We start from the raw sequence: 21,827 nt of genomic DNA on the forward strand, positions 1-21,827 counted from the left end.
AATCTTGATGACCACACAAATTGCTTTCGAACTACTTGCCAGATTCACGTATTAACACACAGATTTATGCAGCACCCTTATAGAGTGAGGTAGACATTTTATTCCCTATACAGTAGGGTTGGGCGATAAATCGATTTCATCGATTAATTCGAATTTGCCATTTATAAAGATTTAATTTTGGGAAAATCAAGCTTTATTTTCCCCCACCAGTGCACTCTTTGGTGCTTCTGTAGTTCAGAGGTCATCCCTCAAGACGACAATATGGCAGCTAGCAAAGAGGATCTACTTCCCAAAAAAAGGCACTGTTTCTTTCGTTTTCTGGAACTTGTTAGGTTTTGCAAACTCAGACTTGGAGCAACGAACACCTCACTGCAAAATCTGTTTGAAGGCTCTTGCTACAAAAAGCAGGAGTACAACAATTTTTTTCAATACCTGAAACAGAAGCTCTCTGTTAAGTGGGAAGCAAAATCGATTAAAATCGAAAATAATATTTGGGATGAAAGAAATCGAGATTTTTTTTTGGGCCATATCACCCAGCCCCACTATACAGTTCTGGAAAAATTAAAAGACCACTTTAAAATGATCATTTTCTATGATTTTACTCTTTATAAGTATACGTTTGAGTAAAATGAACATTATTTTATTCTATGAACTACTGATAACATGTCTTCAAAATTCCATGCAAATATTTAGTATTTGCAGAAAATGAAAAATGGTCAAAATGATGACAAAGATGCAGCATTTTCAGACCTCAAATAATGCACAGAAAACAAGTTCATATTCATTTAGAAACAACAAAACTAATGTTTTAACTCAGGAAGAGTTCAGAAATCAATATTTGGTGAAATGCTTTCTACCAAATACAGGGGAACTGTGCAGTGGTCTCTTAAGTATTTCCAGAGCTGTATAAATATATATTTTTTATTTGTACATTTTTTCTTGCTAAAATATATTATGCATCAGTGTTTTCTTAGAGTAGTAGCTACTGGACATTTATACAATTTAAATTTTATTTAGAGGAGCAAGGTTTAGGCAAAGCAAATAATTTAACAGGCTTCATGTTCAAATCTGCTTACAATTTTAGAAGTCTGTTAATTATATTATAGAGAAAATCTGCAGACTTGCTCTTAATGACTCAGAATCATCAAAGATTTTACTGCTTTAGTTTGAGAGATGACAAAACCTTAGCTCAGTTTCTCTTTTTTAATTTATTGGGTATTTAGTTTTATCACATATAATCCTGAATGTGTGATCAGGTTTAAACTGCTGGGCAGGTGCGCTTTTATTTCCAGAGCTAAAGGCTTCTTTTAATGCTGGTCTACTGACCACATAGCTTGGTAGTAATTATCCAGAATACAGCTGAAATGTAAACCTTCTGCAGGATTTGTCTGCTTCACCTGTTTGCATTACAGATTCACTTCTTAAATGTCGAGACATTTGGAAAGACTGCAGCAAAGTCAAATTACCTCTGAAAAGTGGAGTTCTTGACTTTGGGAATGAACAAATGAATACAGTTCAAGCATTTGACATTTAAAAAAACATTTTATAGATCGCCAACTTCTGCGTTATGCTATAGAATTGGTAGAACTGTTGGTTCTGTTATATCAAAACAAGTATGTCTTTAAACTGACAACCAAAAAAAAAAAAAAAAAAAAGGAAAATGAAAGCTGTTGATTGGAGGGTGTTGCATTTTTTTTTTGGATTCCTCTTAAATTTTTAGATTTCCTCCAAGTAAGAAGTCAACCAGGGGACTCATTTTTGCCCATGCGCCTTCAAATTGCCTTAAAAATTGTTGACCTTTGCCAGATTTGAAATCATCTAACCTGGTTGTTTTTGTTCTCATCTCACAAAGAACTGTTTTTTTCTGGCATCTGAAGTGCACTCCCCTCAGTATGCTTCAATGACCCTGAACAATGCAAAGCTTTTTTTTTATTTCTGGACAGACATTCATTCCCAGGTACTCAACACAGCAATTGACATTTTCTGGTCAAAAAAGACCAAAAATGCTAAAACAACTTACAAATGCATTGCTCACAAAAAGTGCAGCATTTCTTGATTAGCAACTTTTGAAATTTTATTTCTGATCCAAGTTTAGTGATTAGACAGTAAAAAGAGGCATTGCAGCAAAACTCAGAAGTCGTAAGTATATTTAACATGTATTTTATTTCACTGAAATGTGCATTTTTTCCTTCAGTGTTATAAAATAGTTCAAAACACTAAACAAATATATAAAACAACTTTACAGTCGACGAGAAAAGCTTTTCTGTTTATGTAAGTCACAGAGATTTTTTTAAACTAAATTGATCAATTTAAAACATTTTATAAATCCACCTGAACTTTTCTACCATCTTAAAATGCCAGCTGGCACTGGTTGGCAGATCTGACATTTACTTAAGTAACTTCATTTATTCTGTCTCTCTGGATGATTTACTTTTTATCTTTTTAATTTTTTTTATTTTAGCATACTGTGTGGCTAAGTCAATATTATTTTTCCCCAGTTTACATCATTTGTTTAGTTTTCCACATTACAGCAATGATTTTCTTCTGGTACATTTTACCATGTAAAATATTGTTGATCATATGCCTCATTCACAGGTTTCTCTTCCAAACACATTTTTCACCATTTTACTTCTTCAAGTTTTGTGGCAAGTGTCTAACATTTAGTGAATAAATTCAATTGATTCAATAGCTAGATATATCCCCCCCCCCCCAAATAATTAATTTTAGTAACATTTTGCCAATAATACAGATAATTTTTTTAGCTCAACAGAGGGTTCCATTATTTATTAAGGTGCTTATAAAACTGCCTGTAAGTCATTTAAATGAAAAATAGTTGTCTATTTTATACAAAGTACCTCCCGTTTGTGTTTCATATGAGAGTAAACCAACATTTCCATCTTTTGTTAAAAAGTGCCTCACATATTTAAACTGCTTGATATTAGGAAATATACTGTTGCAATTTTAGTGCAAATTATTCCAATAACAATAAGTGATAGATGTTCACATGTTCTGTCATTACAACGTTCACAACACTCTTCATGTGCAAACTGTGTACATTTACAGAAGTGGGGGTCTGTTTTTAATGTTCAGTGATTCCATCTGTTTTCTACATCCTCAAAATCATAAAGCCCCACAGTTTAGAGCTAGATTTAAATACATGTTTATTAAAAATGAAGTTCAGCTGTCAGGATATTCTCAGCTTGTGTAGTAAAATTAGCTAAATTTTCCCAGGCTTCCAGTTATTTATGAAACGTGACATTCTCAGATGCAGTGATCTGAGGTCAGGTTTTTTTTTATTTGGAGAGTTTGAAGGACACATCTGCATGATTAAAACCCAAAAGTAAAAAAGCATGAATATCTGCAGAAGAATATGTAATTAGATTTGATGTCTTGTGCCTTTGAGGTGAAATAACAGATTTCAGGCACATTTACAAGTGCAGTGCTGATCAGAAAAGGCAACTTGTTTCTACTTCTGCTTTGGTTATCATGTGTCAAAGAACATTGCATCAAAGCAAATAAAGGAAAAATGTATACAGAAGAGGTATAGGCCAAATTGTGTATACATTGTATTTTTTTATTACAGTGTTGTGGAAACAATGCAGTTACAACCTTTTTCTATTATACAATTCTATTAGTTTATCTTAATATCTTTATACTTCACTGGTTTTTATTGGCAATTTGACTTATGATTTTCATGCTAACCTCTGTTTTGTTGTGAAGTTTCTGTGTGTAGTTATCTGTAGTAACATGTATAATTGATTAGACAGTAGTATGTTGTTCCATAAATCCCTGCTTATCCACTCTAAGGCTTTTAAGGCATTGAGTTGGCAATGCCAATGTAAATTAGTCTCTCAGAAAGCTCAACCTGAGGCCTATACTTCCTTGCTGTGTTTTATATTTCATTAGGTGCACTGCACGCCAATCAGCAACTCTAAGTGTGTAATTGTTAGTCAAATGGGGAAAAAAATAAAGTGTCATTATTGTACTATCACAACAATAATGTTAGAGGAAGGTGGAATGAGAGATGAATGGACGGATGAGAAAAGATGAAATGTTGATAACTATAAGAAAGCATCTTACTGTTTTTATTATAAATTCAAAAAAATTAAGTAGTATTGTTTTTCTTTCAGATTTTATCTTCAGTTTACATTTTTGATTCCAACTCTTTTTGTACCTGCTAAAATAATTAAAAAAATATTTGAAATCACGTGACACAAAGTGGAGACATGAAATAACAAGTTAGCTGTAAAGAAGCCATCCTTTTTTGTCTCCCATTTAAATAGACAAAATCCTTGAAAGGGGGTATTATCTATTTTCCAGGCACATAGATCAAATTTGATACCACAGTCAAGTCACTATGTTACTTTCAGAGATTATGAAAAAGTTGTATATAAAAAAATTAATTTGACTTTGCATCATAGCCTAAGTGCCTTAAAATTGGCCTCTACTTTTTTTTAATGGAACACACCCCGTACCAACACCGAGCTAGCTAGCAAGTCATATCAGACCCCAAAGGCAGGCCAAATGAAATGAAAAACCCATCCAACATGCATCACCCTATAGACCAGGGTTGGGCAATCCAGGTCCTTTAGGGCAGCAGTCCTGCATGTTTTACTTGTTTCTCTGTTCCAACACATATGATTTGAATGATCGGGTGCTTATCAGGCTTCTGCAGAATTTGTATAAGGTAATTCAATGACTGAATCAAGTGTGTTGGAGCAGGGAAAACGTAAAACATGTAGGGCTTGAGGACCAGGATTGCCCACCTCTGCTATAGACAGACAAACCAAGACCACCAGCACTACTCAGGCAGCCAACTATGGAGTGTCATGGAGTTGCCACAGCGAAGGAGGCAGCAACCACACCTACTCCCAGACTTGGAACCACCCACATCCAGGTCAGCCAAGTAGCAACTACAGAGCTAAGCCAAGCACATGTCCGGAATCTATACACCAGCTGGAAGCGGCCCTACGAGAAAACCCATACCAAACCCCATAAGGGGCAAAAGGCCTACAAAGCGAGAAACAAGACCCACCAGGAAGTCAAAACCATCCCACCCCGAAACAACCCAAGCCAGCCAGCCCATCCAAACTACACAGACCTCACCGACCCTGCCTCCAAACAGGACCAGACCTGCCAGGTTCTGGAACCCACACAGGAAACCGGAACCAGAACCGGGATCGTCCAAACAATGCCCAGCATATACCCATCCTACACCCCAGAAGAAAAGCTACACCCACCATAACGTTCAACTTCTAGAACACATAACACATTACACACCCAGGCGACATGCCCCCAGAATCCCAAGAGTCCACTGAATCCACCCAGGAGCAGCTAGGCCACCAGGCCAATAACCTATGTCCGTCGAAACAAACGGGCCTGCATGCAGCTGCCAGAAGCTATTCCCCAGAATCACGAAGACCTCCCTCCTGCCTCTCCCTCTTTAAGAACCTGCTACCATTTCCGATACTCTCACTTCAGCATGACTTTACAACAATGCTTTGGGGGAGGTGTGCTCTGTGGGGCGGGAGATTCTAGGATTTCTCAAACATGCATGAATGAGTCAAAGCAAGACTAAAGTATGTTTTTTTATGAAGGAATGACAATATAACATTATATAAAGCTCAGAAAATTTGATTTTACATAAACCCCCCCCTCCTTTAACTTATGAAATCTAAATCATTTAACTTTTATCCTTATTTTTTCTTCCCTAATATAGTTTCTTGCTATATTCAGCATTAAAATAAAGTGCTGAGAGAGAGAGGATCTATTCATCTCGACACCTTTCATTGTTAAAGCCAGGCCACTGCCAAGAGCTGAACATTTGTTAAGGTTCATTTTTCTATTTAGCCTGTGCCTTTTTGTATAGTCTTGGTATGTTTAAGTCTATCTGTAACATTACATCATTAAACTTAAAAACTATCTGGAATCAGAGAGTTTTTGAATCAGTCCCTCTCCACAGAAAATGTTTGACATGGCAAAATGGAGTGCATAAGTTCAATAAAACATTTACCACTTCTTCACTGAACTGTTAAATGAGGTTAAATAATGAACATCCCTAATCCTAATCACATTTTAAGTAACACTGGTCTTCTAGCACATCTGTTACCCAAGGAATTAGTCATGAAACTGACTTATGGAAATGCACATAATATAAATCATACTATCATTCTGCCTTGGGAGCCATTAATACAAAGCACTTTCTGTGTTTGCGTTGTAATTGTACGCAGAAAAGCATTAGGGTCGTAAATGTATTTGCCTAACAACGCGTGACGGGATGAAGCATGTCTGTCTCGCACAATCTCTTGTTTTGTTGGAAGGATTTGCATGCAATCAGAACAGTTTACGTCCCGTTCTGTCACAACATATTACCTCGGGTGCTATGTTGGAAACAGCTGAGAAAGTTTCAGTTGAGCCTCCCTGCTCCTCATTAGTTGACCTACCGTTGTGAGGAAATGATTTTTGGAGGTGAATCATCTCAGTTGGAATTTGCTCACAGAAAGATATACTGCTGCGCAACGCAAACACAGATTGTTTGGTAGTGGAGTCATCTCTCTAACGTCCTTTTTGAGTAAACATATTTTGCAAGATTAAATGCTAGGAGCACATTTTAGAGTGTGGTGCACCGCCGGATGATTGTATTTCCTGCCTTTTTATCAGGGACAGGTCCTGCCCAGTGGACACATGCTCACATAGCTCCCAGGTTATTACAACATTTGTGGAGTGAGGTTCAAAGTGTGACGTAAGCATGGGTGCAGCTTCTAAATGATTCCCTTTTCCTTTCTTCCTCATTGATCTGTGGAGAAGATGGACTGAGACTATTGTGTCCACCCAACATAGACTCATATGTCTCGCATGGTTTAATCTTAAATCAACAGAATGACAGGTATGTGTCGATCTAAAAGGGAGTACACAAATTTCTTAGATCTACTAGGGGTAATCATTGACAGAATGCTTGTGAAGAGGCTGTTTCTTAGAGGCAATCTTTTGCTTTTGGATGTCAGTATGGGCAAACATATTTTCAGCTATTGAGAACAGCAGAAAGTCAAATGTCTTTTGCCTTTTAATGCTGGTAAGTCCATCTGGAGTGCATTAAGATGTTATCATTTTCCTTACAGTAATTGTGTTTTTATTGCTTACAATATTACTTTTTCAGGACTTCCTTTGGTATTTTTCTAACCTAAATGTTAGGAAGTGCTCAGCAGAGAATTGCTGAACACGTGTGACCTGACTGAAAACGTGTTTGAAGGTTTTGTGTTGATGAGTTGCTTTCATATTTTTGTTTCCAAATAAAATGGTTGCAATAGGTATATATTCATCCTGTTGAATTCTAATAAATTCTACAAGACCAAAATAGTTGGTTTTATCAGAAAAGTCAATACACTGGAATAAATAACCACGTATAATGAGTTTCTTGGGATTTTGTTGTAGCTACCAACAGATTAGTAATGGGGGCATTATTTTTCCACACAATACATTTGAAGGCACATAATGCTGCCCAGTCACTAAATAATTTAAGAACCAGTGGTGTGTCAGAGGGTTGTGAAAGTATTTGTTTCTCTTTTTAAAATGTATAGCTATTCTGTTCGTTTTAGGGCCTTACAAACCTTAATGAACTGACGATTATTACTTGGTGCTAAAAGTGTTTTTATGAGTTTTTATAATTTTATTTAAAAATGTGTTTTGGATTTGTTTGTATATTTGGGTGTCTTGTGGTTCACCTATTTATCAGCGTAAAGATTTAATAAGGGCTAAATGGAACTTTTCATTAGGTATTTTTATTTAGTTTTTTGATTTGTACAACATTTGAATTGAATGTGTTGTGTATACTATCTTCCTTTTGAACTGACTGCACTTTCAACCAAAGAAGAACAGTTTTTTTAGCACTGTAAATCTATCAAGCATTTAAATATCCAGCGTTGGCTTAAGTGTGCTCTGGGGGAAAGGTTCATACTGACCAGCTGCACATAAAAAAGTATTTTTTTAGTCTTGTATGTCAACACTCCTACTTTCCTCCTTTACCGTGATTTCTCCGTGGAACATTTTTTCCTTGTGTGTTTTTAAAGGAGGCCTGTATTAGATTTTACATCTGCTGCTGCAGAGCTCTGAGAAGGTGGTACACGGCACGGTTGCATTTTGTTAGGATCTTATTCATGTCTTCTGATGAAACTATTGGAATATGGCAGAATTTAAACATGTCTCAACTGTTATCACTGGTGCAACCATTAAATAGATTTTAAGCAAGATTTTACATGTTACAGATCCCCCCCCCCCCCACCCCCCTTACCCTCTGTCGTGCAGCACGTTTAGGTGGGGAGGCAGTTTCACACAAAAAAGGGGGTGTTGTTTAAAAACCTCAGAGGAGTGGCCAAGTTTGGGCCCAGCAGATCAGATCTTGTGATCCAGTGAATTAGGGTGGGGTCAGGCTCAGACATTTTTGGGAGACTTGAAAGACTGAGGATTATTTTCCTATAAAAGGGAGATTTAGCATCTAGTAAAAGAGATGCTTTTTATAGCATTCTGAGTAGACAGACAAATTACGACACTGAATGAAATATGTCTTGTAAATCATTTGCCATTGCCTCATTCTCTTTCCATACGTTTGTCTTTCTGTTTTCTCAAAAGAAGTAGCCATAATAGTGGTATTTGGAACACTTTGTTTTGACCAGAGTGAGGTCATATTTACTCTGGGAACTACACATTTTGTTCCTTAGTCATTAATCTAATGACAACCTTGAAACCTGTACAGAATGAGCCCACATCCACAGCTTCTTACCAGCTTCTTGTTTTGCAGTTTGAAGAGTTGAAGGAGTTGACATACCAAAGTTTTAACCTTGAGACTTTTCAGCAGGGTTCTGTCCCTTTTGTGTTGGGGTGAAATGAAGAGAAATGTCATAGAACGAGTACCGGGTATGTTGCTTATAGGACTGTGGCAAGTAGACAGTCGCGTCAGTGTTTTCACTCCCGTTTTAAAGTTTCTGTGAAGTTTAATTTAAGCAGGAAACAATCATTTTGGATCAAATATAATGGGGAATGTCGGAGGTAGGTTTCTTTTTCTGCTTTAACTGTACCTTCAACGAGAATACATCTGTGCATGCTTTTCTTTTCTTTGACATTTTGCGTATACTTTTTCGTAGATATTTTTAGCAAATTTTCTAGTTTGTAAATATTTGCTAATTTTGGTCATTGTCTTTTTGTTGTTGTTGTTGTCTTTTTTGTGTTTGTGTATGTGTGTGTATGTGTGTGTGGTGGTGTAATATGTTTACCAAAAATGTCATGCTACTGAAATGTGGTGTTGAGACCTTTTTCTATGATTATAATGCAATTATCCCCAATAAAATTACATCAATTGCTTTAACACAATAGAAATTAACTGGTTAAGTACACAGCTGCAATTCTTTTGTCTTTAGGTAACTTTGACTTGATTTCAAAAATTACTATGTCAAATATATACATTTATGCTGTTTTCTTTATTCCGTAAAAAGTTACGCCCTTGGAGCCTAGCCACCATATTAGTTCAACATTTGCTTATCTTCAACATAATAACAGAAAAAAAAAATCTATCTTGACAAGTTTTTGTTGATTCCATTCATTTAAAAGAGGTCATATCGTACAAAATCCACTTTTTAGCCTTTAAATTCATTTTGTTGAGTCTCTAAATTTGAATTTAATTATGTCATAGATATCTTTATGTTCTGTTTGGGTCATATTTCTCAATCTGTTTAGTTTTCTATTCACTACTATGTTTTTTGAACAATAATGTTATAGTATTTGCTAAACAAAGTCATAGACTTCCAGCTAACCACTTTGATGAATCCGTGGTATTTTCTAGTCACATAGTTTAGTTCTATACCACAATCAAGCAACTATGTTACTATCAATCTGTTATGAAAATGTTGTCTTTATCAAAAACAAATTTGTCTTTGCACCATATCTAAACCCTTTGAAATAGGTCTCTAGCCTCATTCATAAGATTGCTCAGTCCAGGGCTGAAAAAAATTAGGAATTTAAAGAGGAAATGACATCATAATGTGATATAAAGCTAAAAAAAAAATATTTTTCATATTACTCCCCTTTTAATCAATTTATAAATAAAAATTTTATGCACCATTAGATAATCATTTCTCTGCTATCAAACTACAAAAAATGACCGAACAGAGTGGAGTGAAACTCTGCAACCTGGAGGGGGTGTAGTCTGAAGCGCCTAAAAGAGACTGCACCAAAACGAGTTCACACTTCAGAACAAGGGTGAAAGGAGTGGCCTGTGGAGCTACAATAACAAGAAACTTAGACCAAAGCATTGCAGCTCCACTTTATATAGACCCCAGCAGAATGAATTAAATGTGAAAGGGAAGGATTTAAAAGCAGGACATGTCCCCTTTAAATCTGTACTCACTCTGCTGTGTATTTGTTTTGATGTGCTTTGTTTTCTTAAACTGAACTGTTGTGTCCTCAAATCAGAGGCAGTAATGATGGGAAAGACTTGGGCCAGCCAGTGCAAAACTATGAATGAACAAGAACATAATCTGGGAGACTGACAGGGGGACTTGTGGAACAGTCCGTGTGAACCAACATGCTCTGTAGTAGCAGAACATTATGTTACTCTAGACTGGGTCTGGTACCTGACTCTGTACAGCCCAGACACCTTGGATAGCTCTCAGTGTTTTGTTGACAGGCTCCCTGTATTCCTCAGAGTTATATTCCTTCCAAGTGTTTGGGAACCTTTTATGTTCTTTGTGCTCATGTCTTATCGATAACCGCAGCAAGGCTTATCTAAGTCGCTTTTTGGTTATTAGATCCCTTGCTTTCATCAGATTTTGCAGCTTTGGGTTTTGAAGAGTCCTCGTTGCGCTGTTTGGTTTGGCTTAACGCGCTGCTTTAAATCTGAGTCGACCTTAAGCAGAGTTTCCTTCACACTCGTTCTGTCAACAGGCATCACGAGATCTAACTTTTCATTTTATTTCCTCATTGCAGTCCCCAGCTGGAGGCTAGAGAGCCCAGATAGAAGCATCATGTGTGGATTTCCTCAAGTTCATGGGGACCTTAGTTTAATTTTTCCATTCCATCTTTTCTGTCATCAACACAAATACTAACCGTCGTTCAGTTTGAGCTTCAATTTTTCTATGATACAATATTTTACACACAAATAATTTTTTTAAGCTGTGTGCTGTCTCAAGCCCGTATGGCAATAATTTGCACTATCACTGACATAAAACATTGACAGTCCTTCTGTATGTGGGCCATATGGCTTGTGTGGGTGTGTGTTTGTATGCTGCTTGTGCCGTGTGTGACCACCCAGAGTCACTTCTCAGCATCATTTGCCAATGTGTAACAGAGAAGGGTTGAATCAAGTCAAATTAATGAGTGATGTGTGTTTGTACAAGCATGTACGTATTCTGCTTTGTGTACGAGATGTTTAATTGAGCCACTGTGGAGACCAAACCATTGCTTATTTGTGCGTATCCACACAGGAGGAATGCCAGCTCCTGAGCAGAGCCCAGTGACGGAGGAGGGGCTTCTGCTGACCATTTGCGACGCTTCAACTGGCCGCAAAATGGAGAGCGACAACACCGCCAATAACATCCTGGCCTCCGTCAAAGAACAGGTAGTGTTTCTTCATTAGATATTGTATTTACAGCCCCTTTGACTTGTGATATCTGTATAAAGCATCGGTAGATTTTATTTTCCATTAAGTATGATGGTATTTATTGAGTGCCAAGATTTCTAGTGACTCACTTGTCATGCTGCTCAGGGCTGCTGTGTAACTGCTAATATATGTGTCATATTTATATTGTATCAATATAACTTCCATCTAGTACACACCCTGTAGTTACAAGATTGCATGTCAGGTGAACAAAACATTTTGATTTGCTGTGGAGTGCTGAGACAAGACTATTTTCAAATTTTGGATTGAACTAAACTTGACTTGAAGATATTTGTGGTTTCTTGCCTGCGGTCATGGCCTGGCTTGTTTCACTGGACAACCAGGAAGCTCAACTCCAGCAGGGTTTTTCAGAGCTTGAGAAGGGACATGCCCTCTGACTCATCCATCTCTGCCAGACTCTTTGTGATTCATGCACTTTCTCTAAGCATTCACAAACGCACTCCATATCTCACTGGTAATGCTCCTGATTGATATATATTTGAAAATACAGCATAAGACAAGGTAGGGAAGTTTTTCAGGGTTTCAGTGTTCCTGGTAGTTAAAAGGCACTGTAACATTTTTTAAACAAGTGCTCTGTTGTTTATCATCAATTAGCAGACACAAGTCCAGTTTAAAATGACTGCTGGAAAGTGGGTATTGTTAACATAAGCAAGGAAGGAGGTAGGAGGGAGTATCTGTCGATGTCACGTCCTTCCTTCAAGTATCCTTCAGTTGCTCGTCCGGTTAGAGCAGACGTCCATGTAGGCAAGCAGGAAAAGCAAGCCTGCCTGAGTTGTTGCTTTTACCATGACTAAGCAGTTAGAAACTTGCGCTGAAGAGTTAAGAGTGTAAAATGATTGTTCTTTTGTGTTTACAATGTACGGAATGGGACAAACGACTAAATGGGTAAGTAAGAATGAATCTTTCAGGGGTCAGGCATGAGTCAGATGTGAGAGTGTTTTGTTTCCCACTCTGGCTTACATGGTTTTCCTGTAATTGTTAAGAAGCAGACCTTCCAGGGATTGCCTTTTAGTTGTAAACATACAGGGCTGCTGTGCTGTGGGTATGCACATGTTTAGGGCTGGGGCTTTAGCATGACTGCATATCGTGCTAAAGTTCTTATTCTAGTCTTACTTTTTCTGTTTTTGGCCTGTTTACCGGTACAGTCCCTTCACTTATTCTTTTCTTTGTTTTTATTTTCTCTTCTTCTACAAACTTCTGTTTCACTTACAATTGTAGTAACAGTTGAACGTTTCCCAAGAAGCCCAAACAAGGACAGAATTACCAACATATTATGGTTCCATTCCCTCAGCGAGTTTCTGTGCTTGAATATTTCTCCTTTCTGTTGTCTGTTTTGACTGCTAACAAATGCCAGGCTCCTTTTTTCCTCAGTGAATTTTGTTACGATGCACTATCATTTACCAATTAAACTCATTAGTTTTAACATATTCCTCCAGTTGTTTTTGTCAGTACTACTTACCAGTTAAGGATTTTATAACTTTTTGTGTTGCTTCCATCAATTATAGGGTGAGAAAATGATGTTTTAATAAACAATGAAGTGCTTCATTGCCAACATGATTTTAATGTCCTTATATATTGCTTGCATTTCATACTGTTCTGCATTTTTATTATTTTATACAAAAACTCCTCTTGTCATTTATAACAGTGTTTATGCATTTAGATTTAGTTTTGTTGTTTCTTGAGGTCACAAGTTTGTAGACTTTGTCTTACAAAGAATGCAGGTGCTCATTGTAAGTAGCACTCAGTAATAATAAAGCATCTTTAGGCACACATTTCTCCATAAAGTATGAAATATCAACACGTGGTGTGGTTTAATCATTAAATTTGTTCACATTAGGGCTGCAGGATATATCCTATGTAGCTAGTCCCTTTGGATTTCTGTTTAGCTTAACATTCATTGTTCAGGCATCAGTGAGTAAGAGGTCATGTCATTAAAGTGCACTGCACTGATGACTGGTGGTCTATTCATTTTTTTTTTCAAAAATTTTCTCTAGGAGAAAAATAGCTGCAGGATTGTAAGGCCTGTCATTATGTCAGCTCTGATATTGTCCAGAGGAAGCTCTACTTAATGTACACACATGTCCATAGTTGCCCCTCAGTGCTCCTATTTTTATCCAGGCTAGTAAATCAACAGTAGGCTGTGAAAACAGAGTATGGATGAAATGATAGCTGGAATGTAGCTCGCTTACTGAAAATGTACAAAGGCCTGTTAACTTTCTGTAAGCAATTGTATGCATGAAGCAGTTTTGTAGGGCAAGTTGTGCTTTTGTGATATTTCTACATCACGTGATTCAGTTTTTGATGTTATTTTGTCTAGATTATTTGCCACATATTGTGTACTTGTTTTTACATGGCAATAATAGAGCTGTGTTCAGAAGCCTAAATCAAATCCTTTGTGTTTGTGTGTGTTTTTAGATGTTCAAGCAGTAAGGAAGAAACAATCATCCAAATAGCCTTTTGTTCTAATTTAAAGAAGTCCCTGTCCAGTTAGTTTCATGTGTGCTCCTGAGCCAAGTCTGAAAGATAATTTCTTGTAATAAGAGTTTGACTTTCTAACTCGAGAAATGCTGTGTTTTGTGTGCTCCCCGTTTGCTCAAAGAGTTGTTGCAAGCTGTGTCAGTACATACCAGGCACGCACTTCTCAGCTTGTTGCATAGGTTCCGCTCGGGTGTTTCAGCACACCACCTCACGGGCAAAAAAATAAATAAATAAAAAATAAAACACAATTGAATTTTTTCGCTTTGTTGAAGTCAGTTGCACATAAAAATCTGTCTGCCTCCCACCTTTTTTGCTGACAAACGAGAGTTACACTTTGTGAGCCCGATTTTGTCTGAATTAGGGTTGAACACACATGAGAACTGACCTTGCTTTGTGCACAGCATCCTCAGTACCTTGTTAAAGCCTTAATGAGCTGGCTGGAACAGTAGTCATTGGAGATATTCGTCCAAGCCTTTATCTTGTTTTAATTGTGCCAGGTTCAACTTTGTCTGAGTGACCCACCTAAAGAAGTTAATAGTTTGGGTCAAGGTGAAGCCTCAAGGCAGTGTTGTTGCTACTTTGCATTTTCATGCCATAGGAGTTTCATAGAGGTTGAGTTTTCTCTGCAGGCGATAGTGTTTGTTCCACTTCCATAGGCAAAATAGGAACTCTAATTACAATCGACCAGTGATTTTCTCCAGTCCTCAGGGTTTTTATCTACCTTCCTCTGCTTGGTACTGCCTCTGTGACACAAGCAAGGAGAAATTTAAAGGCATAAGCATTCTGGCCTCGATTATAGTCATAAAAATGGAAGCCTGTCTCTGAGCAATTACCCCATGGGGGAGCAGAGTATAGGAGAGAGGGAGGGAGACATATTCAGGGGTGAGGGATGCAGGTGAAGGAGAGTGCTCAGATACAGAGGAAAGACAAAATGCTTAGCGGAAAGACAAAACGCTCAGATATAGAGGATGGTGAGTGATGAAAAAAAAGACAAAGTGAGATTGACCATGATGGAGGGAGTAAAAGACACTGTCACCTGTGAATAGTTTTCTGAAGCACTGTGACAGCAGCCTGTCAATGAGCTGAAACCCAGAAAAAGAGGGGAAAAGAGGAAGAGAAGATGATCAGCTCTCAAAGTGACAGGATGTCAGAGAAGTGGTGTGTCTAGCCTGACAAAGCACTGTCGTTTTGAACCCAGCCGTGGGAAATCTCCTCCCAACTAGCCTGCTAATACTCATCACCATCACTGTCATCATCATCATCATTATAACTATAATCATTGCCACATGCTCATAAGACGTGGTCTTTGGGGATCAGGAGTTATGCTCCTCATACAGATGACTGGAGTGTAGTTAAGGCTGCAGGGGTTTCTTTGCATCTAAAGAAGGGGTCCAGGAAGTTCACCAGGTGAATCACCAATGAGTTTTTATTATGTCTTTGTTTCCCCCTTTACTCAGACATCTCTCAGATGAATTTTTCTAAGTGACTGAATCTGAGGTAATCACACAAGTCACTGCGGTCTTTGTTCACTTACATTTACCTTTAATCGCTCCCCTCCCCTCATTATAGCCCAGAGCAATGTTCTTTTTGTCTGACACAACACTATTGATCTTTCTGTGGAACTGTATGTTCACAGGCCCTCATGAGTTACTCTGGCTGTGCGATTTCACTGCCTCACCATTTAGGTTCTTTGCTCCAATAGAGAAGATACAGATTGCCTTTGTGGCTTACTCAGTTGTACTGTAGCTTATCTGACTCAGGAACTTTAATAACAGTTCAACAACTTGTAGCAGCAAGAAAAAAAGCCCAAAACTTGTGCCAAAATTAAATAAAAAGAACTGATGGGCAAAGGAAATATGCACATTAAGATAATATGCAGTTAAATACTTTTTTTTGTTACTATACAGCCATAAAACCAAAATACACTGCATATATTTGACCCAGGAAGGATTTGGAAACTTTGATTGAGTTCATATGGAATGACCCATTGGTAATTTAGGTTATAGTTCTTATCAAATAAAAATATTAATTAAAGAAGCAAAAAATGCAAGAAATTTGGTGGACAATATGCAAAGATACACCCTTCCTTTACATCTTACAAACCAGGGTGACTAAAAATGTAAGATTAGTTTTAAATTGCTGGCTTGGAAATGAGCCTAAACCATCAAATTGAACAGCAAATTAGAAATATCAACACATCAAGAATAATTTGTGGAAAAAAACTAATTTTGACGTTATTAGCATTATTCAAAGACACAAATCCCCCTCCCCACCTCCCACACATGCAGTCTTTGTTATTGACAGTCTTTCTTTTGTTGTCATTCTCTTTTGTTGCAAGTGCTGGGTGCTTTGCTCTTCAATGGAACTGGCAGCTCTTTTAATAGAATTCACCACATACTGTATGACAGTCCTAAATGACACTTTAATTACCGAGTCAACTTGGAACTTCAGGTTCATGTTTTCAACAGTTTTTAGTCAAATATTAAAATTTTGTCATTTATTTTAACATTTCAACAGAAGAAACAATCACTGTTCAACACTGACATTTGTACTTCGGTGAAGAACCAGCCATATAGTCTATTGTTTTTATTATGGAAGTTTTGCAGCTTTTTACTGCATTGAAGCTCTTGTTTAAAGGTGTGTTTTGAAGCATTTTTCACTCCCTGCACCTTTACTCTCTAACATCAACGTACTTATTGTTTATTTTTGTTCCAATGCTCATAAAATTAGTGAACACTACCCATCCAATAGAGCAACTAAAGAAAGGGGAAGAACTTGTGTGCTTAAGTGCAGTGGCTGTGTTTCAGGTAACGATCTATTTCATTTCAACTGATAAAGTAACTAAAAATCTGTCTGAAAACACATTCACCAGTTGTGGAAAAAACTAAAAGCAGTTTAAAAGTGTTTCTAAATGCACAGTGTGAAGAAAGCTCAAGGTGTTGCAACTAAACAGCTGTTTAGCCTGAAGAAAGTCGGTTTTCAGTGAGACTAATCAGAAAATAAGGCTTAAATTTACAAGGGTGCATAAAGATTAAACACAAAAGGTTATATGGGCTGACTGAGTCTTGATTTACTTTGTTCAAAAGTGGTGAAGGCTTCAGGGTAAGAAGAGCAGCAGATGAAGTGAAGCACCCATTATGTTTAGTGCCTACTGTACAATCCTGTCAGGGCAATGTTATAATCTGAGGCTTCTCCACTTCGTCAAGTCTAAGTTCAACAGCATTGTGTGCCAATAAAATAAGGCCATTTAATTATCTAAAAATACTGAATGTCCAGGTTATTTTGTGATGGCAGAGGCATATTCCGAGATGACAATATATGGATTTATTGGGCTCAAAAGGTGAGAGAGTGGTTCAGGGAGCATGAGACATCATTTCACACATGGYTTAGCTATGGCAAAGTCAAAACTTCATCCCTAAAAAGAGTCCTTTGGGATGTACTAAAGCAAACTTTGCAGACTATCCCATTATTATTACAAGAGCCTTGCATAAAAACAAAACAAACAGAAATTGGAACTCTAGTCATAAATAAATGTGACAAACAGAAGCTGATCAACATACTGAGTAAAGCGCCCAGTATGCCCCAAGATGAACTACCAAAATCGAATCAAATTGTCACAGTTTCATGACAAAAATTGCATCATTTTGTTTGCATTGTTGACTTTTTGTCCCCTTCTTTTCACAATTCGCTTGCCAATATTTTTTACCCTACTCTACATAAGAATGTATTATGTGATTGGTCAGAAGTTTGTTGGAGTGTTTGTTTATGCTGAAAGCTCTCAGACTCTGCATTTTGCTTCAACCACTCGCTTAAAAAAAAAACACTTGTTTCCAGAAGCTGACTGTTGTAGGCTACCAGGAAGCAGACATTTATAAGGATAGTCAAATAGCCAAAAACTCATGAATGGAGATAAAAAAGACGCAGTGCATGGAGGAATATGTTTGATAAAAAACTGTGGGACTATGAAAGGTGTCTGTAAAAATGAACGCCAAACAACCACGTGACCATTTATCGTCCAGTCGGCTGCAAATCGACCATACTGAGCGCTTAAGTGTAATCAAAATTAAAGTTTGTTTTGGGGTCAGTAAATCTGCTCCTGTCACTTCAACATGATTTATCAAGACTTAGTATTTTAACAAGAAGACTTAGTGGTAGTTTTTGCCAATGATTACACTTCATGGTTCCTCCAGGTTTCTGATGACGGCCTGCTCTCTTTGCCTTTTTTGTTCCCACTGCTGCAAAGATCATTTAACCTCTGCTGTCATTCTCACACTGTGCAGTAGTTCTGGTCTCTTGTTTTTGGAATGGYTTTGCTTCACTGCAGTGAGAGTGCAGAGCTGTCAGGCCTCATTGCTACTTAATGAACAAACAAATTTCTGGTAGATTCTTCGGTTAGGAGGGAAACCATCTGCACAAGTTACACTAAAAGAATTTGAATATCACAAGGCTCAGGTCTTACATTTGTGTCAGTTGGCAATCAGATTGGCTACTGTTTGTAACCYTCTGCCTTCTTTGGCTGCCATGTCATAAAGCAACTTTTAATCATGACTTTTCTACCGTATGTGAAGTTGTTTTTCTCAATGGCCCATATCTCTTATGACATAAAACATTTTATTGCTTATTCATAAAATTTCATTAAGTGGTATCTGACTTTCTCTTAACACTTAAAGTATACTATTAAATTAATTTGTGTAAATTAGCTTTGCATTATAATGTTTTAATCTGTACATGTTAATTAGCGTCTGTGTCATAGACTGATTTCCATACTGGTAGTAGGAGTGAGGAGAAATGTCAGTTCAGATTTTAGACGAAAAACAAAACTCTGCAAATCAACTAAAGGACTCTATATATAATGATGGAGTTTTCTCACTGCGCTGTGACTGTTGGGAACTAGTTGGCGAACGCCATTTGTGAGGGAGTCTCCAAACTGTCTTGAAGCTTTAGGCCTGAAGAAACTCCTTCCATAGCCGATCAGACGATGCGCTGTTCGGCGTTTGTTTTTGCACCCACCTTTCATAGTCCCRGAGACACACTGCGCCGAATTCCCAGGAAACCCCTTCCCTCAGCAGCATACAACACTTTATGGGGTTTCTTCCTGCTATAGTCTACAATGGAAATCCGAGACCCGTCACCCGTCATTATTTGTGCACAAATCTGGTGTGGTTAAAACTTCACAGGTTTTATTAGACATATTCCTCCATGCAGAATGTCTGTTTTATCTCCATCCATGAGTTTCTGGCCTTTTCACTATCTTTATATGCATCTGCTTTCTGGTAGTCGACAACAGTCGGCTTCTGGAAGCAAGCCTTTTTAAAAAAATTTGGAAGCAATTCGGTGAAGCAAAATTCAGCGTCAGAGCAAACCACTCCCATTCACAATAAGTTCTTGGGTGGGGTGGGGTGGGGGGTTCTGCCAGCGGGTTGTTGACAAAAGGGGAGGCTGAGTCGATGCTGAGAACACAGTGAAGTAATTTTCATCATGAAACTGCGAAACTGCCTGAAGTCTAAAAATGTCAAAAAAAAGGTTTGCGAGACAAATTTTCTCTCAAAATAGTCATTGTCACTGTGGCTGTCTTGAACATTTCTCAATTTAATTTCCTTATTTCTTTTTTTTCTTTGTGATTTTAGTACTGGGCAGCAAGGTGGCTCAGTTGGTAGAGCTGATGCCTCTCAGCAAGAAGGTCGCCAGATCAAATCCCGGCCTGGGGACCTATCTGGGTAGAGTTTGCATGTTCTCTCCATGCATGCGTGGGTTTTCTCTGTGGACTCCGTTTTCCTCTCACAGACCAAAAACATGACTGTTAGGTTAATTGGTATCTCTAAATTGACCCTAGGTGTGAGTGAGAGAGTGAATGGTAGACTGTCTCATTTATTTCTGTGTGTGGCCCTGTGATGGACGTGCGACCTGTCCAAGTTGTACCCCACCCCTCGCACATTGACTGCTGGATATGAGCGCCAGTGACCCCCGTGACCCTGAAAGGAAAAAGCAGGCATAGATGGATTTTAGTACTAGAGTTGTAGTTTGGTCTGCATGGGAGCTGTCTTTACGACAGAAATCATCCCATGCTTCAGCCCCAAATGCCCAAGCCTAATCACATCGGGGATAAATTAAAAACTTAATTAAAAACTGTTCCAAATCTTTATTATAAAAATGTACTCCAGTAGATTAAATCATACATGTGGGAACAGCTGAAACTGTTGGTACAAAGTGGGCCGTTTTAATGGGTGGAGATGAGTAACACAATAGTGTCCACATCCTAGACTATAGTTTTGCAAGCTGTGCTTTTTTTTAACTGAATATGGCTGCCCAAAGCACAGCCATGCAGCTCACTGGTTGCTTGGTTGCAAACACCCAAAATTGACCAGGGAAATGTGCCTCTTTTCTTGCAATTTTGAGTTCAACAATTGCAGCCCAGTGAGAAACTACCTTAAAATCCAGACCTTACAATGTTAGAAACACAACATTTTACCCCTTAATCCTTCAGTGAGCACTTGGTGACTTTAGGGAGGGAAAAAAAATACAGTGATGTACAAACAGTGCCCAACATGACTGTTTGAGATAAATGTACAGCAGAGAGAAAAGATGGGCAATAAAAAACACATTATCTTTTGTCATAAGCCAAAGGCAAGTCAGTGTCAGCAGCTGTGAGTTCAGCTAGAAGACCATCAACATTCAAAATGATTGAAAACCTTACTGTGTTTGCAATTATGTTTCACTTCTACCATACAGACATACAAAAATGTTTCACAATCACGTGACTATTAAAACTGAAATAAATCAACCACTGTCACTGGGATGTATAAAATAATGTACTCACATAACATTAAACATGTTGGAGCAACTTTAAATAAACCAACACAACTAAAATGAACTCAGTTACAAAATTGGGTAAATGGCCACAATTATTAAGACAAAAGCTGTGGACGTCTATGATATAAAATATTATGCTTTAAGATTAGCGGGCTGTAACGCATGTAGTTTTCTTGGATAAAAATGTACTCTAACATATGTTTAGAATAATTATTGGGGTAAGTCCATTTTCTTTCTAGGTTTTCTCTCAGTAGTTTAAAGTTTATGCAAGATATTGGCAAAATATTGTTCCTTTTCAGTCATTTCACTCAGTACAACACATTGTTGTATATGGGACACGAGTGCCCTCGCGCGCCTGGCTGAAGCCACCTCTAATCACGTCTGTAGACCGGTGACATGGTGACATTGAACGTCAGGTGACAGGCTCCGTCTTCACCCTATAAGTTCGGAGTCACCAGCGTCATTACTCAGTTCTATCGCCCTTCACCTCGCGATAGTCACCTCTAAACCTGAGCTCACATAGCTGTTGCTAGTTAGCTCGGCTTCTAAGGTTCTTAGGCTAGCTTTACTGGTGCTAACCGCGTTACCTGCTGGTTTCTGTGTCTGCCGCTCGACGCTACTTAAGTGACCTTTATTTTCTGCTGAAAATCTGTTTTGTGGTTCACGATGAGCACAAAACCACCTTCGAAGAAGCCAAAGTCTTCTGTTCGCCCCTGTCCTCAGGGGTGCGGCTTTAAGCTTCATTAGAAGGACCAGCATGAGGCCTGCCCGGCCTGTCTAGGAATCATTCACGCTCGACGGGCACTTGTGGAGCCCGAGTCCTGCCGGGCCTGTGCCGGACTTTCGTGTCCGACACTGGAGAGGAGAGTGAAAT

The 21,827-nt window shown here is 38.1% G+C and overlaps 1 protein-coding gene across 10 annotated transcripts in view; it reads left to right on the forward strand.

Moving 5' to 3' along the window:
* The window catches only part of LOC106533269 (plakophilin-4), a 76,014-nt gene that overhangs the window by 5,087 nt on the left and 49,100 nt on the right, over positions 1 to 21,827 (forward strand). For 9 of the 10 annotated variants that reach the window (XM_014029509.1, XM_014029516.1, XM_014029511.1 and 6 more), the window contains exon 2: positions 11,472 to 11,605. In XM_014029509.1, coding sequence (XP_013884963.1) covers positions 11,477 to 11,605 — 129 coding nt within the window. In that variant the 5' untranslated portion in view covers positions 11,472 to 11,476. Of the gene's footprint in view, positions 1 to 11,471; positions 11,606 to 12,514; positions 12,551 to 21,827 lie in introns of those variants that run through there. The other variant, XM_014029513.1, reaches the window with a different exon arrangement.

Source organism: Austrofundulus limnaeus, unplaced genomic scaffold (assembly GCF_001266775.1).
Source record: "Austrofundulus limnaeus strain Quisiro unplaced genomic scaffold, Austrofundulus_limnaeus-1.0 Scaffold917, whole genome shotgun sequence".
Classification (NCBI taxonomy): domain Eukaryota; kingdom Metazoa; phylum Chordata; class Actinopteri; order Cyprinodontiformes; family Rivulidae; genus Austrofundulus; species Austrofundulus limnaeus.